General features: G+C 58.7%; 1 protein-coding gene across 1 annotated transcript; it reads right to left on the bottom strand.

The window, feature by feature from the left end:
* Positions 1-5025: 5025 nt before the first annotated feature.
* SHOX (SHOX homeobox) lies at positions 5026-14996 on the bottom strand. The gene is made up of 5 exons (XM_066272083.1): positions 14696-14996; positions 11046-11254; positions 6897-6954; positions 6682-6770; positions 5026-5271 (listed from the first exon to the last, which is right to left on the bottom strand). Exons 1-5 carry the CDS (start codon positions 14976-14978, stop codon positions 5026-5028), a joined length of 885 nt encoding a protein of 294 aa, XP_066128180.1. The 5' UTR covers positions 14979-14996.
* Between the last annotated feature and the right edge of the window lie 377 nt (positions 14997-15373).

The raw sequence follows: 15373 nt of genomic DNA, 5'->3' as shown, positions 1-15373 counted from the left end.
CTTCTTCTTTCAAAATAACTCTAGCATCATTGCAATGCCATTGTGGAGAATTCAAACTGTCCAAAAATAAATAAAAATGAGAGAGAGAGAGAGAGAGAGAGAGAAAATGAAACAAAATTTTGAAAAAAAAAAAAAAAACAAAGAAAAAACTGAAAGCACACCGTTTCGGCTTCTGCTCTCCGATGTCCCCAAACCTCGGACTTTATTCACAAGGGGACATCTGTGTTTCTGTCCCCATGCAGAAAGGGGCATTCTGCAAGTCACAAATGTCCGAGTCCCCCCAGAGCCCCGGGAGGGGACTCCAGGCCACGCTCCAAGCCCTCACACAACATACCGCTTTCCTTTGGGGACAGACTCCCGGTTTTTGTGTTTTTTTTTTTCTTCAACCCGCTCTCCTCGGGAGAGAGAGGTGAGAATTTGCTTGTGTGTGTGTGTGTTATTTTTTAACACTTGACTACAAATATTTATAAGTTTATTTATATCTGCGTCTCACAAGGTGTACATTCATACGCTACGGCGTGTCGGGGACCCGGGGCGCACGGACAACCCCCCTCTCCCCTCCACAATAGCAGACGGATGCGGGTTTTAGGGCCATGGGTTTGGGGTGGGTAAAGGGAGAGAAGGTGTTATTTCTGTCCGTCTGAGTGACTCCTGAACACGTCCATAGGTCCAGACCCCCCCCTCCCTTTTCTTTGCAGAACCCCAACACGGCCGCCCGGTCGTAAATCACTCTCGCTGGTCATAAACTTGGGGAAGGGGGGGCGGAGAGGGAGGGGGTTTTTTTAAAAAGCAACAGGCTTAAGAAATATAAAAATAAATGCAAGACAGTGTCAAATTTACACTCAACATAATTAAAATAGCACATATTTATGAACTTTTTCAACCCGAAGAAAAAAAAAAGAATTTATAATAATAAATAAAACACCCAGAGCCCCCCCCCACCCGCAATACGGAGAGGCTGGGACCTGGGCACCCCCCCCCCCAGGGTGAGGGACCCTCAGGGGGGCTGGGTGCAACGGAAACCGACCGCTTTGCAATAAATAGTGCGTTCCGTACGCTTAAAGAAACGGCGCCGTCTCTAAATTCCTTCCCCCGGCTTTCTCGTTAAATATCCAAATCTCCATAAAAAAAAACCATTTATGAACCATATTGGGGTTCTCACGTTATCTCGAAGGAGAGGAAAAAACAAAAACAAAAACAAAAATCAAAACCAAAACAAAAAAAAGACAGCATTAACCCTCAGCTGATTTTTCATACGTTCAGGCACCAGTTTCCATTTCTGTTCTGTCTCCGTTTCCGAACCACTCGCCCACAGAGAAGTCCCCCCCTCCCCGGGTCTCCTCCCCCATCCACGGCCCCAGCCTCCCCCACCCCCAGCTTCGGACAAAAAAAAAAAACAAGAAAAAGTGCCTCAAAAAACATGTGTTTCTGTAGTCAGTTGAGCATCTCCATGTCCCAGAGGGGAAAATAAAAAAAAAATTTTTTTTTTTAAAGAGAAAAAGGAGTCCGGAGTCCCCTGGTCCTGGCGAAGGCTTCCCATGACAGCTCAGGATGGGAGCGGATGAAAGTGGGGTGTCCCTCAGGGCCGAGCTCAGACAGGGTCCCCCACACACACACCGTGTGGAGCTGGCCTCCTGTTTTAAACACCCAGATGCCCTCACGCTTCCCGGACGAGGACACCGATGTGTCCACGGCTGACCCCGGGCCACACAGAGTCAGGCCCTGAGGCACCTGACCATCAGAGGACAGCGTGGTCCCCTCCACAAGGCCTGGCCTGCGGAGTCGTGGCCACACGGAGCCACGGGGCTTCTCCAAACGGCGGGACCTTCCCGGACATGGGGCGCTCCGTGCCCGACTCACAAACGGCCAGACCGAGGCAGGGAAAGGTAGGGATGAGAGGGTTTGGGGTTCCCCACCCTGAGGGACCCTTTGGCCAAGGCTTCAGAAAAGAGAAACCAGGTCAGGGGCTTAATGGCTCGTGAGGCACGCCAGGGCGTCTGACCGCACACCAGCTCCCACACCGAGGGGCCCATGTGTGACAATCTCCCCAGTGTGTCCTCCGGTGACAACGTCCGCACCCGGCCTGCCCGCTCACCACCACGCTCACTTCTGGACGGAACACGAACAGGGTGGAGAAAGCTCATTCGAAGCAGAAAGCGTCCGTGACAACCAGATTCGGCCTGACCAACTTTGGGACACTGGGGATACGAAGGTGACCGTGACATTCTGGGACCGAGACCCCACGACCCCAGCACCCAGCCCTCTCCTCTCAGCCTCGTAGCGAGGACGGGGGGGGGGGGAGGAGAAGAGAATCAGGTGGTCACAAGGGACCACAACCACAGCACTCACATTCGTCCCGAAATTCCTGGGAGAGACGGGAGTCACCTGGAGTCAACTCCGTGGACACAAGCAAAACCAGCCAGGCTCCAACGCCCTGCCTCTCACACTGCGCACGGGGTTCGCTCTGTTCTGGGAGGGTGGGGGGGTCCAGACCACTGGCTCGCTTTCTACGTTCAACAAAACAAAACAACAACTACAAAAATCAAGGACAACGTGGGCCCGTCCGTCCGGCAGGCCCTGGGTCCAGCGGGGAAGCTCTAATTTTGAAATTTCACCTTCTGCTGAAAGCAGGCCGTGTGGGTGTCTGTTCACGTTGGCACGAGTTCTCTTTGGGGACTGGGGGGGGTGGCGATATAAGGTTACATTTAGATTAAAAAAAAAAAAAGATCATAAACCTTTTTTGGAAAAAAAAATGAAATCACGGATGGACACGACCTCCAACTTCTTCAAGCCGAGCGTTAAATTTTAGGATAAATGCAGCTACTTGTAAAGGATTCAAAAATGCAGTATTTTTTTTTTTCCTTTTTGGCATGAAAAGCAACGTTCCAGCTTACACAGAGGACCTATTTTTTTTTTCTTTTTTTTTTTTTTTTTTTTATTCACAGCTGTCTAAAGAGCAGGACTCCACGTTTCGATACTATGAACGTCCGGGGACGGAGAACGCTGCAAGAACTGATTTAGAAATACTGGTTCCACTGTCCTCCTCCTCCTCCTCACTCGGTCATGTTAAAGCTTTTTCTAGAATTTCAAATCGCCCACCCCACCCCACCGCCCCACCCCCCCAAAAAAAAGAAAAAGGAAAAGGAAGGAAAAGGAATTGTGATTTGTCTACCAACTTTCAGATGATACAAATGAGAGATGCCCATCTGTGCGTCCGCTCAGAGGCAAGGTACAAAGTGCCTTCCCTGATGCAGAAGGGTTTTCTTTCCCTTTTATTTTTTCTTTCTTTTTTTTTTCTTGCAGAAACATACCCACGTCAGGGGTAAGGTAAGGAGAGAAAACCGCTACTCTGTGACATGTGGGAAGCACTTGACCCAATGCCGGCAGGACAGCCAGCAAGCAAGGACAGAGCGTGGACAGCATGGTCCAGCGGGCCAGGCCCGGGTGACCAGGGCAAACAACGCCACGTGTGTCCCCCCCCCCAAGCAGACGAGCCCCCAGCACAGCCTGGCACCCCGCAGACCCCCTCACCACCATCCCCCCTGCCAAACACATCCCCCAAAACTCAAGCGCCTAAACTGAGGACCCTGACCCGTGTGGTGACCTTACATGTTGACCTTCCCTTTCCGCCTCGGCCGCTGTTTGGCGGTCAGGGAAAGGGAGAACAGAGAGAGAGGAAAAAATAAAAATAAAATAAAATAAAAGAGAGGAGGAAGGAAAAGCTGAAACTGCCTACTTCTAACAAAACCATGTAGAGCATAAAACTCACCACCCGGAGGACCTCTCCGCGCCCTTCCCGTCCCAAAAACAGCTCAGCCGCGGGCATCACACCTCGGCACATGCCCACCACGTGCCACACACTTTCACTTGCACCAGCCCCCGAGCATACCCCGGTCACCCCCTGGCCGAGGACATGGCCACGCAGGCCAGGCCCCCCACAGGCCGGGGTGACAAGGCCTTCAGCAGTCCGAAGGTGACCGGTCCAGACTGCTCGGGGACTTTCCTCTTAAAATCTATGGTATTTACAATATTGCACTTCACAGCCTGTCACTGCCTGTCACCAAAGTTCATCCTGCCTTGCCTTCCTCCCGTGTGTCTCTGCGGTCACAGCCCGCATGTCCCCCCTGCAAGTCCCCCGGCCTCTGAATTCGGTCACACACGGACAATGTCCGTTCGGGATCAAAGACTGGAAAAGGTGTCAAGGCGTCTGTCTCTTCTAGGGCACGAGGAATCCTCAACACAGGCGCCTTGGGGACCCCTCTAACCTGAACAGCAAGGCCAGGCTCACAACTCAGGTCCCCAGCACGGGTCGCAGCTTGGCAAGGTTCAAGTTCTTCCTGCCCTCGACCCCCCCCCCGGCGAGGTCACCAGATGTCGTGTTTTTTGTTTGTTTGTTTTTGTTGTTGTTGTTGCTATTGCTGCCTTTGGGGGTCTGGGGTGGGCGGTGCGCGCGACCCTCTGCCATGAAATCCACACGGTTTCCCGCAGCTCCTCGGCGAAAGCAAGCGTGTGGCCGTGGGGAAACACACAGTTGGAGAGCTAAGGTGGCACCTTCGGCGGACGCCAGCCCCAGGCTTGTGTGGAATAGACTAGGATCTTCGCAAGGCGTGGAGGAGGCCGCATGCACGGGGTGGAGACGCCGGCAGAAGAAGGGAAGCGGAGCCCCGAGTTCCACATAAGCGCAGGGTGTCCCAGGACGCCCGCCCGGGGCAGCCGTGGTGCAGGGCTGGGCTGGGTCGCCTCGCCGTCACCTGCTGTCTCTCCTGCACCATCTCGGCGAGGGTCTGGCAGGGTCATGCGTTCCCGGGAGGCCCCCTCCCCAAGCCAAACGTGGACCTCAAGCTGCTCGGGAGCGAGGAGGAGGCCGCTGTGCCAGATCCCGCGCCTTCGCTCCGGGGCGGCGTCCGTGTGGCCGTGAGGGGCGCGGAGGGGTCGAGTGCAGGACGCAGCGCGGGCAGGGTGGCGGTGGCGGGGCCGGGGGCCGGGGGCGGGTAGGCGCGCGCGCGCGCGCGGCCTCGCGGCGGGTCAGAGCCCCAAGGCCTCGGCGTGTTTGCGCGCCTTCAGCCGCAGGTCGGCGATGCTGGAGTTCTTACTATTGCTCTTGGCCGCGGCGGCCACGACCGCGGCGGCGGACGCCGACTCGGCCAGCGAGGCGATGGGCAGGCCGAAGGGCGGCGGCGGGAACATCAGGTAGGGCGCGTGCGCCGCGAGGTGCGGGTGCAGGTGCGGGTGGGCGTGCGCCACGCCTTCGAGCTGCAGCTGAGCCTGGACCTGCGTGGAGGGGGGAGGAGGGGGAAAGCCGGCACCGTTAGGACGCGCTGTGGAGGGGACCCTCTCGCCCCGATGGACACAGAGGGCGGCTTCTCCTCGGCAGCGGGAGCCATCCCCTCTGTCCCCACCCCGGGGCCACCCTCCGCTGCGCTGTCCTCTGTCACCGCTCGGCTCTCTCAGCGATGCCCACCCTCAAGTCCTTTGGCACGTTGGGGTGTCTACCGCCGGCACCCCCTTCCTTAGCTGAGTCCTAGACTTGAGCGGCACAACCCTTCTCAGGGACCTCCCTCTGAAGCACTGTGGCTGCGCTCCTCAGGGACTCGAGGCTGAGCCCACGCCTAGGAGAAGCCAGGGTGAAGTAGGGGGGTATGGGGGGGTTAAAGCCCGATCTCTGTGCCTCCCAGCTCCCCAGGACGGTGACCCTGGACGCCCTTCCTGCTTTGGGCACGTTCAGTCTGAGAACACGTAGTTCATCCCGCTGCCTCTGTCTCCTGGCCGTCTGGGTACCTGTCCTCCCCGACCGGACCGACACACACACACGCGTCCTAGCGCTAGCCGACCAGCCAAGGCCCAGGTCAGACCCACCAGACCGACCTCTGACCCTGCGCAAACACCGGTCCAGATAGAAACCCAGGCCTGCCCTTTGGGGCAAAAACAGCTGTTGGTGGTGGCCTCGCTCTGCTCTGCCCGGGGCACCCCTGCTCCACCTGCGCGTACACTGCTACCCCCACCTTGGGGGGACCCTATTCTCAAACCAACCCATTTTACGCCCCCCCCAAAAAAAGGTGGGCGGGGCCCTCTCGCCATAGAGACAGGAGCAGTTCCCCTGGGCTCTGCCAGAACTGGGCGTGGCCCTTTGGGCACCTGGGCTTGAAGGGTGTCTTGCAACCCTGTGGCTGCCCCACGTCCACGCAAGGCCCCCTGCGCTCTGGGCCCCTCCCATCTGGGCCAGAGGCCACCAACTTCGACGATGGGGTTGAGGACGGAGACACCTCTAGCGAGGCCCAGCACGTGAGCGGGGGAGGGGCAGGGTTTGGGCGTGGACACCGCCCTCCTCACACCCGAGTGCCGGCACGCCCCGCCCCGCCCCGCCCCGCCCCCAGACTCAGAGCCGGTGAGCGCGCGGGTGGCTTCCGCGTAGGTGGGATTTTTTTTTTTTTTCCCCTCCGATTTTGGTAACACTGTGTCTGAGTTTATGACCTGGCCCTCCCGAAGGTGACTCTTGGAGTTTTACAGCGTAATTTTAATGCGTGCCAACGGCTCTATAAATGCTCTCTTGTAAAAAAAAAAAAAAAAAAAAAGCGGTCTCTTTTCTTCCGCGGGGGCGGGAGGAGGCGGGGGGGGGAGATGGCGGGGGGGGGGGAATGGCGGGGGCCCCTGCGAGGTTCCGCGGGAAGAGAAACGCGCTACCTGTTGGAAAGGCATCCGCAGAGCCCCCATGTTCACGTAGGGCGCCACCCTGCAGGCGTCCAGGTGGCTGGCGGTGCCCAGGATAACGCCTGCAAAGAAACAGGAGGCATGAGCGCCGCGCTCCCCCTCCCGGGACCTCCACGCCCCTCGGCCCGCGCCCCCTGCCCCCCCCCCCCGGCTCTGCCTTGCCCCCACCCCCCGGGCTCCTCACGCACCTTTATGCATCTGGTTCTCCTGTTTCCGGCATTTGGCTCTCCGATTCTGGAACCACACCTGGGACGGAGCAGAGAGAGAGACACACACACACGCAGCCTGGTGAGCCAGGCGCGACCTGGAGGCCAACGGCGTCTCTCCCACTGACCCCAGAAGGGAGACCGCCGCTCAGGCCCGCGCGCGCGCGCACGAGACGTCTAAGGGGCAGCCCCGAAGAAGGTCCCCACCCGGAACGCTGCCTCTGACATCCACCTCATCCACCGCCACCCTTCCCACACGCACGCACGCACGCCTAATGGGCTCCCTAGAGCTGAGGGGTTTTGTTTTTTTCAAGCTCAGTTCTGGGCACTCCCCCACCCACTGAGACTGGTGCTGGGATGGTGAGTGATTAGACCACCTGCCGTCCTTCCGTGTGGGCCTCGCCCCTCCACCCGGGCACTCGCTGGGGAGAAGCCCACCTCATACTTTAGAGCGAGAGCCCCCCAGGAAGGAGGTGCACGGGTGGATTACAGCTCAGCACCCTCCCCCACAGCCGAGCTCAGAACGTCCTGACCCCAGAAAGTCCCACGTCCTCCGTGTCCTCCCCTAATGCTTCCTAGTTAATTTTACAGAGTCCTGAACGCCCGGGGGGGGGGTCCCCGTCCCCCAAACGCAGGCTTTGCTCTAAAGACATCTGATTCTGGGGGTGCCCACCCAGCGTTTGAGCGGGAAAGGGCGGTGGGACCTTGGTCTCTAGCCCCTGCTGGGTTCACAGGTCTGAGGTCAACATTAGGGTGCAAAGGCACCCCTTTCCCCAACGGCCCTCTCTCAGCCCTTTTCACATTGCTCCCCCCACCCCCACCTCCACCACCTCCCTGCTTCTCCAACCCTGGTCGTTCAACACCGGGACCCCTGGGCCTCGGGGAGGAAATATGGACACCCCCCCCCCAACGAAGTTCCTCATCACTTAATTCTTTTTTTCTCACTGGCTTCCCCTTTTCACTGACCCTATGGCCACGATGGCGGTCGTTGACCACGCCAGACACTTGGCACAAAGTAACTTCCCCCTTCGCCCACGCTGCCCGTGTGGCTCCAGGCCACGCGCTGAGAACACAGTGAGCGCTTCCACGTGCGCACCCTGCGCAGGGAAGCTCCCGGCAGTCTGAGAACCCTGAACTTTTTTCCGTCTGTCCCAGACGCTTCACAGCACTGCCTCCGGGGGCTGAGCCACCTCCTCCCCGCACACTCCGGGTCCGAACTGCCCTTTCCAGAACGTTCGAAAGCTCACCCCGCCAGGCTGCCTGCGGCAGGGAGGCCAAAATACTTGTCTGCTGAAAAGTACTTCCCAAAAAGACCCCCGCACCAACCTACAAGTGGAAATTTGCATATTTTTAACCCCTTTTCCAAACCCAGCGATTGATCGCAGGCCTCCTGCCCCGAGGTCGGACCCCACTCAGGGGAGCCTGGAACCTTTTGGACCGGGAGAGACTCGGGGCGCGCACCCTGTGCGTCCTCGGGGAGAGCCAAGCCCAGATGTCCCACCCCCACCCCTTACCACAACCTGGAAGCCTATTTTTCAAAAACAGAATCTTAATTAAATCTGGAAAGCCAAGTTCCCTTTCCCCTTCAAAGAGGGGAAAGAGAGAGAAAGAAGTAAAAAAAATAATAATAATAATAATAATATAAAATAAAATAAATACAAGAACAACAAAAACATTTATGAGGAATAAGTGATGAATTAGCCGCTGCATTAAGCGGTTATAAATCAGTCTTGGGGTGACGCGCGATCAATTCCAATTAGTCGTGAATATGCTAAGGCAAACCTCAGTACACTGGTTTAGACACTTATTTCTTCATTAGGAACCTAGTCTCCGGTTCGCCTCGCGAACGCCCTAATCCGGTTTTCCTTTTGATTTCCATTACAGACAGTGAATAATGACATTTAATTTAGCCCCTGCGCCATAAACCCAGAGATATTTGTTGTAATGAAATTACGGCCCTCGGTCCTCACCGCGGTCTCATAACTTTCCATTAGGACGCTGACAGCTGCGGGACGCGGGTTTCCAGGAGAGATGCACTAAAAATAAAAGGTTAATAAGCGCCGGCTTCGTATGGGGGGGGAGGAGAGGGGGGCTCAATTTATTTACGGCGAATTTCCACACGAAATTGAAACTCGACCCTTACACCACAACAACACGGGGCACGCGCTGTACCGAGAAAGATGACCACGCCATGCGTCCGGGAGACAGGGTGAAAATACACACAGTTCAAGTTCGTCCCTTTGCCCCACCTTTTTTTTAAAATTTATTTTCTTTATTTCTCCCCCCCCCCCAAAAAAAAAAAGCCCACTCCTCCTGTGCGGGCAGGGCAACCTACATGTTTTCCCCTAATTGGTTTTTTTTTTTTTTTTTAAGAACCCTTTCTGACTTGTCTTCGCTTCCACGAGACGGTCTTTCCCCATGGCCAAAGCAATGGCTTTTTTTTTCCCTTCTCGTTTATTTTTATTGTTATTTACAGTCTTGACGGTTTAATGCGCCCTGGATCTATAGCCCCACTCGCGTTTCCTTCCCGCCCCTGTCTGTCCCTGAATCTTAGGGGTCCCCTGACCACCAGCGCCGGTCCCAGAACCCGTCTCCCAGCGCGCACACGCGCGCGCGCGCGCGGGTGCAGCCTTCCAAGGTGCTCGCCAGTAATAGACTACTGAACGAAAGAGTGTGGAATTCAATTACAAGTAATTTATTTTTATAGAAACAGTACATCAACGCCTGAGAGCTATTGCCGATCCCGGGCAGAAGAGACACGGGCAGATGACATAAAAGTTGATGTCCCCTCTAGCGAAAGTTTAATCTTTTCATTAATTTATCTGGGGCAGCTCGATTCATCTTCTCAGAGCAAAGGGGAGCTGCGGACACAGATGTCCAAACGGGCTCGTCTTGGGGGAGGAGGAAGGGTCGGTGCCACCCACGCAGGAAGATTTCTGGGAACCGGTACTCAGACGAAAAGACAAAAAAAAAAAAAACACCCCGGAGGGTGTCGCGTTTCCTATTAAGTCCCCTTTCCTTCCTGCGGGCTCACTGAGAATGGATCAGACTTGGGGAGGAATGTGTGTGTGTGTCTGTCTGTCTGTCTGTCACACACACTTTTCTCAAACTGCCCGTTTTGTAAAACACGTTTGGTGGTGTCGTTTCGTACATAAAATCCGGGGGGAGGAAGTTGTGTTAGACGGTTGTGGACCCACCCTACCACCAAGTAGAAACCGGCTCCTTCAAAGCCCTTTGCTTTCCCGGCTTGTGGCAAGATTAATTCCGTTTATTTAAAACCGGTCCCCAGGGCCCCGGATTCTGACCTTTATCGCCTCTCCCTTCTCTCTCTCGCTCGCCCTCCTCGCCTGCTCTCAACTGTGAAAACGAGAAACAAACGCAGGGCCGAGCCGCCAGGACACGGCTTCCCATTCTCCTCCCTACACCCGCCGCGGGGGTCCTCAACTCGCAGGAAGAAACGGATCTTGGGTCCCCTCCCTCCATTAATAAATTAATACATTTAACTACACGTGGACTGCGCGCGCCCCGGAAAGGCTCGCCGCGGCGTCCCTCAGCGCGCACGAGGGAGCGAGCGCGCGCACGCGCCGCGGGCACCCAGGCCGCCGCAGACAGTGGCTCGCCAGATGGGCCAACACGAATTCATGCGCCCGAGCCCTCCCCCCCTAGCCTGCCCCGAGCCTTTGCGCGCCGGGGCTAATCCGGCCCCGCGTGGGCAGCAGCCGAGCTCATCAAGATGCCGGGTGTGCGAGACCCCTCCCCCAACTCCCCACCTCTCCATTCCCTGGAGTGGAGGGAGGGGAAGGCCACAGAGGAAAGGCGGAGAGGAGGAGGAGGAGAAACGAAAAGGAGGAAATGAAGGGGAAAGAGTGATTCAAATTCCTGACAAAACCTGGAGGTGCAAGACTACCGAGTCAGGCAGGGCACGTGCCCTTTGTGCGAACCGTGCGCCCCGACACGTGAGGACCGGGGGGCGTCTCGCTCGGATCGGCCTGCTTCCAGCCCGCCCCCGGGTCTCCCCCCGCGCTCCTGGAAGGGCACAGCGGCCCTAGCCCAGGGGAGGCGGGGGGGGGGGGGACACCCTACAGGTTTGCCCAGGACCGGGTGGCGAGGCCGGGCCCGCCGCCGTCCTACCTGCACGCGCGCCTCCGAGAGCCCCAGGCGCTGGCTCAGCTCCTCGCGCATGAAGGCGTCGGGGTAGTGCGTCTCGTCGAAGAGGCGCTCCAGCTCGTTCAGCTGCTCCAGCGTGAAGTTGGTGCGGCTGCGCCTCTGCTTCAGCTTCGTCTGCCCGTCCTCGTCCTCCGACTTGACGTCCTCCCGCTTCTCCTTGCACTCGTAGATTCCTGCGGGGCGGGAGACCGAGGGCGCACAGCTCTGAGGCCCCGAACCGCCGGCCCCCGCCTCCCTCGGCCCCGTAGGCCGCCCGCCCTGCCCTGCGCCCGGGAAAGATGGCCCGCGGCGGGCGCTTCGGAGTGACCCGGTGGAAACCCCAGCGTGCGCGCGCGCTGGAAGGGGCCTGCACCACCACCACCACCGGTGCGCCCGGACGCAAGGCCCGCCTCAGGCCGATAAACTCAACTCGAGGGGAAGCCACGCTTCTCTGTAACAACTCGGGCACCGGGCCGCGCGGTGTTTCTTGGCCTAATCTACAAATAGTTCCTTCAATTTCCCACTTCGTGTCTGTTGACATGTTAACATAACCCCTCTCGCTCGCTTCTCTCTCTCTCTCTCTCTCTCTCTCTCTCTCTCTCTCGGTGCAGGCCACACTAGGGTCCAGGCAGCACAGAAGGGTCGCTGCTGCACCCCCTCCGCTGCAGCGCCAGCCGAACCCGAGCCTCTCTCCGGACGCCCCCACCCCACCCCACAGAGCTGGGCGCTGGGCCCCCCACCCAGGTCTCCGTCTCAAGGCGCATCGGGGGCTCCCGGGGGGGTGAGCATGTGAGCAAAGCCCCTTCGCTTCCCGGTGTGTCTCTCGCACATTCGCACATTCGCACGCTGTCGCTGTCGGGCACGCGCCCCACCAGGGCGCCAAAAGTGGCACAAGATTTCTTACTTCCAGAAATTACGAGAGCGCCTGTGTTCGCCGGGGGGAGTGGGAGGAGGGGCGGCGGGGGGGAGGGAAGGTGGGAGCGAAGGGGGGCTCTGAGCATCCGGCAATCAACTCAGCATTTAGCAGAGTCTAACCCAGAAAGTTCTCCTTCATTCTTGGACACGCAGCTCCTCACCAACTCGAGGGACTTGAGCCTGAAAGGCGTCTCCCGGCAACCTGAGGCTCCTGGGAGCTGCACCCCCCTCGACCCCGGGCGGTTTGGTTTCCTTCCCCTTTCCTCCCCCTCATGGGGCAGCTGGGCAGAGACAAAGGGCACCTCTGTGCCCTAATTAGATGTCCCCTCGTCGTCGTCAAGGACAAGAGACTGACCTTCAGGAGTGTGTGTGCAAACATTCCCCAGGTCCCCAAAATTCTGAGACAGTTTAGAATAAGCACGGAAGCTCCCTTAGTAGACACCCAGAAACTTTAAAAAAAAAAGGGGGGGGAGAGGGGAGATGCAGGTCTCTGGGCCTGCCACCCACCCACCCACCCAGCCAGCGTCCCTGAGCTGGACCCCAGAAGGAAAGTCCTGACCCTGCCTGGGAGTCTCCCCTCAAGGGTCCTGGGTGCTGGACACTTCACCTCAACTTGCATTTTAACCGGCCTTTCACCACCCCACCACCCCCCACAAAGGCAAGCCTTTCCAAGCGCCCAACAGGAAATCCTCTCCTCCACGCTGTGCGGACAGATGTTTCCCCCTTGACGCCTGTGCACTGTGACCCTCGGGGGTCGATCCCAGCTCAGGCGCCCGCCGGCCGGCAGAGTAGTCCTTCAGAGCCAGGAGCAGGCTTTGCAAAATTTCACAGGCCACCAGCTCAGCTCAGCTCAGCGGGCTCGCTGCCCAGAGCCCACGACCCCTAGGTTTCTTCTCCAGGAGCCCAAGGGTGTCCTAACCTCCCTCCGCCAAATGCCGGCCTGGGGTCTTTAACCTCACAGGGACTGCACACCCACCCGGGTGTAGGGGACAGCTGGGAACGTGTGTCTGGTCCACCCTGTCTTCTGCTAATGCTGTCTGATTTCCCTCCCTCTTTCCGAAGGCCTCCACGGTTGCCCTTGACTCTCTTCTCCCCAAAAGCCCCCTGTCCCCCTGGCTTGGCTCCTGGGGCGCCAGAGGAGGCAGGCGGGGAGGAGGGAAGGGGTGTCCGGGCCTCTAAGCAGGGCTAGCAGAACCAGCCAGCAGCCCCAGGATGTCGGCCGCGCCGCCGGGCGCTGTGAAACCTCAGAAATTAAATGTCGGGCCTGATTACCGTTCAGCCAGCAGCCGGCCTCTCCATCAAAGCAAAACCGCCTTTGTATGGATTACAGGGCCAGGTGCGTGAGACCAGCCTCCCCCGAGGCGAAGCAGGCCGGCCATCCGGGGTTGTTGTTTTTTTATTTCTGAACCTCTGCTGGCGTCCCCCGCCTCCACCAAGGTCAAGGCCTCCAGAAGGGGTGTGTGGGTCATCCGGACAGAGCGCGTCCAGGCCGCTCGCTGCCCCAGAACTCAGTCGGGGAAGAGCGGGAGACACGGGCTCTCAGGGAGAGTCCTCCCCCCTGATCCCTCTCAACACGGCACCGAGGAAAAACGGGACTCACTCGTGGATCGAAATGGGAAGCCTCCGTATTTCCTCTTTGTCATAAAAAAATAAAAAATAAAATAATTGACAATCGTAGCAGTTGTAACAGTGTTTCCTGACAGACCTAATCCATTTTGTGCCTCTAATTTATCGCTGCCGGTTGCCCTGTTGGTACAAAGGTCCCCCTGTTGGGAACACCCCTGCCCGGCTCGGAGAAGCCTGCCTTTTCCGCCGGACCCAACAACAGGGCGACCCTCGGCGCCGCTTCCTGGAACAGCGAGGCCCAGGCCGGCTGCGCTCAGACAGCCCGGAGGAGCTGGGCCGCCGCGTGCGCGCGTGGCCACCAGCTTCCCCGGGCCCCTTCGCGGGCTAACGTCTGCGCCCTGGCCACCCCGCGGGCACAAGAGTGAATTTTAAATTTAAAAGCCCGCGTCGGTCCAGATCCAATCTCCGGGGACAAGAAGGAGAAAGTTCTCCCCCAAACGAAAAACTGCGGAGAGGCACGGGAGACAGACGAGCGAAGGGTTGCTCCGCGACCACCGACCGGCGCGTCCTCCGCGCCACGGGTTTCTAGCTCGGGAAGCCGGCGGGCGGTAACCGCGGGAGACGCGTGTGCATCTCGGCTCTGTGCGCGTGGGGCTGCGTGTAAGGTAGACTGGCGAGCAGGCAGGCGCGCACGCCGCAGCCCGACAGGCGACCTGGGTTTCCAGGCACAAACCCCACACCCCACCGAACTCCAACCCGGGAAAGTTCCCCCTGCCGTGCCCAGCTCCCGCGCCGGGAGAAGAGAGTCCGCCGCCCGCGCCGCCCGCGCCGCGCCGCGCCGCGCGGGTCCGGCCCCTGCTCATCCTGGCTCCCCCGGCCTGCCTCCTTCCCACCCGGCCTCGGCGCCGTCTGCCTGTTTTTCTTTCTCTCTTACGAAAACACTGGCGATGAGCTGCCGGAGGGGGCCTGCCTGTCCACCCGAGCCGTGGCTGGAAATCCAGAGTTTGGGGGTCGAACTGGGAGCGAACCGCGGCGCCGCCCCGGGGGCCTCCGTGCGCGCACAGGAGCGAGGAGCAGGCGAGCAGGCTCGGTGGCGAGGAGACGCGGTCCCCGGGAAAGGGGCCCCGGAGCCGGCGCCCCGGCGGCGAGCTTACCTTCCGAAGCCCTCCCCGTGCCGAATTCTTTCAGTTTGTCCTTGTCGCTGTCCACGTGGTCCTTAAACAAATGCACCGGACAGTGGCCGCTGCCGTCCGTAATGTCCTGCAGGTTGGATTCCGAGCTCCCCAACTCCCGGGCGCGCCCCAGTCCGCTCTCTAAAACTTCCCTGTACGTGATCGAATCCTTCTTCCCGCCTCCGCCGCCGCCGCCGCCGACGCCGCTGCTCTCCTTGGTTTTCTGGTCAAAAGATTTGGATACAAAAGCCGTCAGCTCCTCCATCGCTGCCCAAGGTGGGCTGCGGGGGATTCCGCGGGGCTCGGCGGGGCTGGCTTGGGGAAGCCGGGCTCTGGTCCGCACGCCTCCCGGCGCAGAGAGGACGGTCCGTGTGAGGGTAGGTCCCTCCTGCAGTTATTTATGCCTTTCAATTTGAGATCTCACTATTTATACGCGGCTACCTCCGCCCAACCCCCCGCGCGCCCTGTCTGCAGCAATTAAGCCTCGGCGGCCGGCGCACGCGGAGACGTTCTCTCTCCCCCACCTCCAGACTGGCAATTGGCTTTCTTTTCATTTCATCACTGTTGGGCGTCTGTGTGCACCTTGGTGTGGAGAGGTAAAGATCGAATTTTTTCGAAGGGAGAGGGAGAGAGAGAGAGAGAGAGAGAGAGAGCGAGCAC

The sequence above is a fragment of the Saccopteryx bilineata genome, chromosome 4 (genome assembly GCF_036850765.1).
Source record: "Saccopteryx bilineata isolate mSacBil1 chromosome 4, mSacBil1_pri_phased_curated, whole genome shotgun sequence".
Taxonomy (NCBI): Eukaryota; Metazoa; Chordata; class Mammalia; order Chiroptera; family Emballonuridae; genus Saccopteryx; species Saccopteryx bilineata.
Note: the sequence above shows the minus strand (reverse complement) of the source record. Positions and strands in the feature narration are given on the sequence as shown.

Excerpts from the sequence above, each read along its gene's own strand:
- SHOX (XM_066272083.1), bottom strand. The coding sequence starts at position 14,978 with ATGGAGGAGCTGACGGCTTTTGTATCCAAATCTTTTGACCAGAAAACC. Across the intron at positions 6,955-11,045 it reads TCTCGGAGGCGCGCGTGCAG|GTGTGGTTCCAGAATCGGAG; the intron begins GTAGGACGGCGG and ends GCTCCGTCCCAG. Across the intron at positions 6,771-6,896 it reads GGAGAACCAGATGCATAAAG|GCGTTATCCTGGGCACCGCC; the intron begins GTGCGTGAGGAG and ends GTTTCTTTGCAG.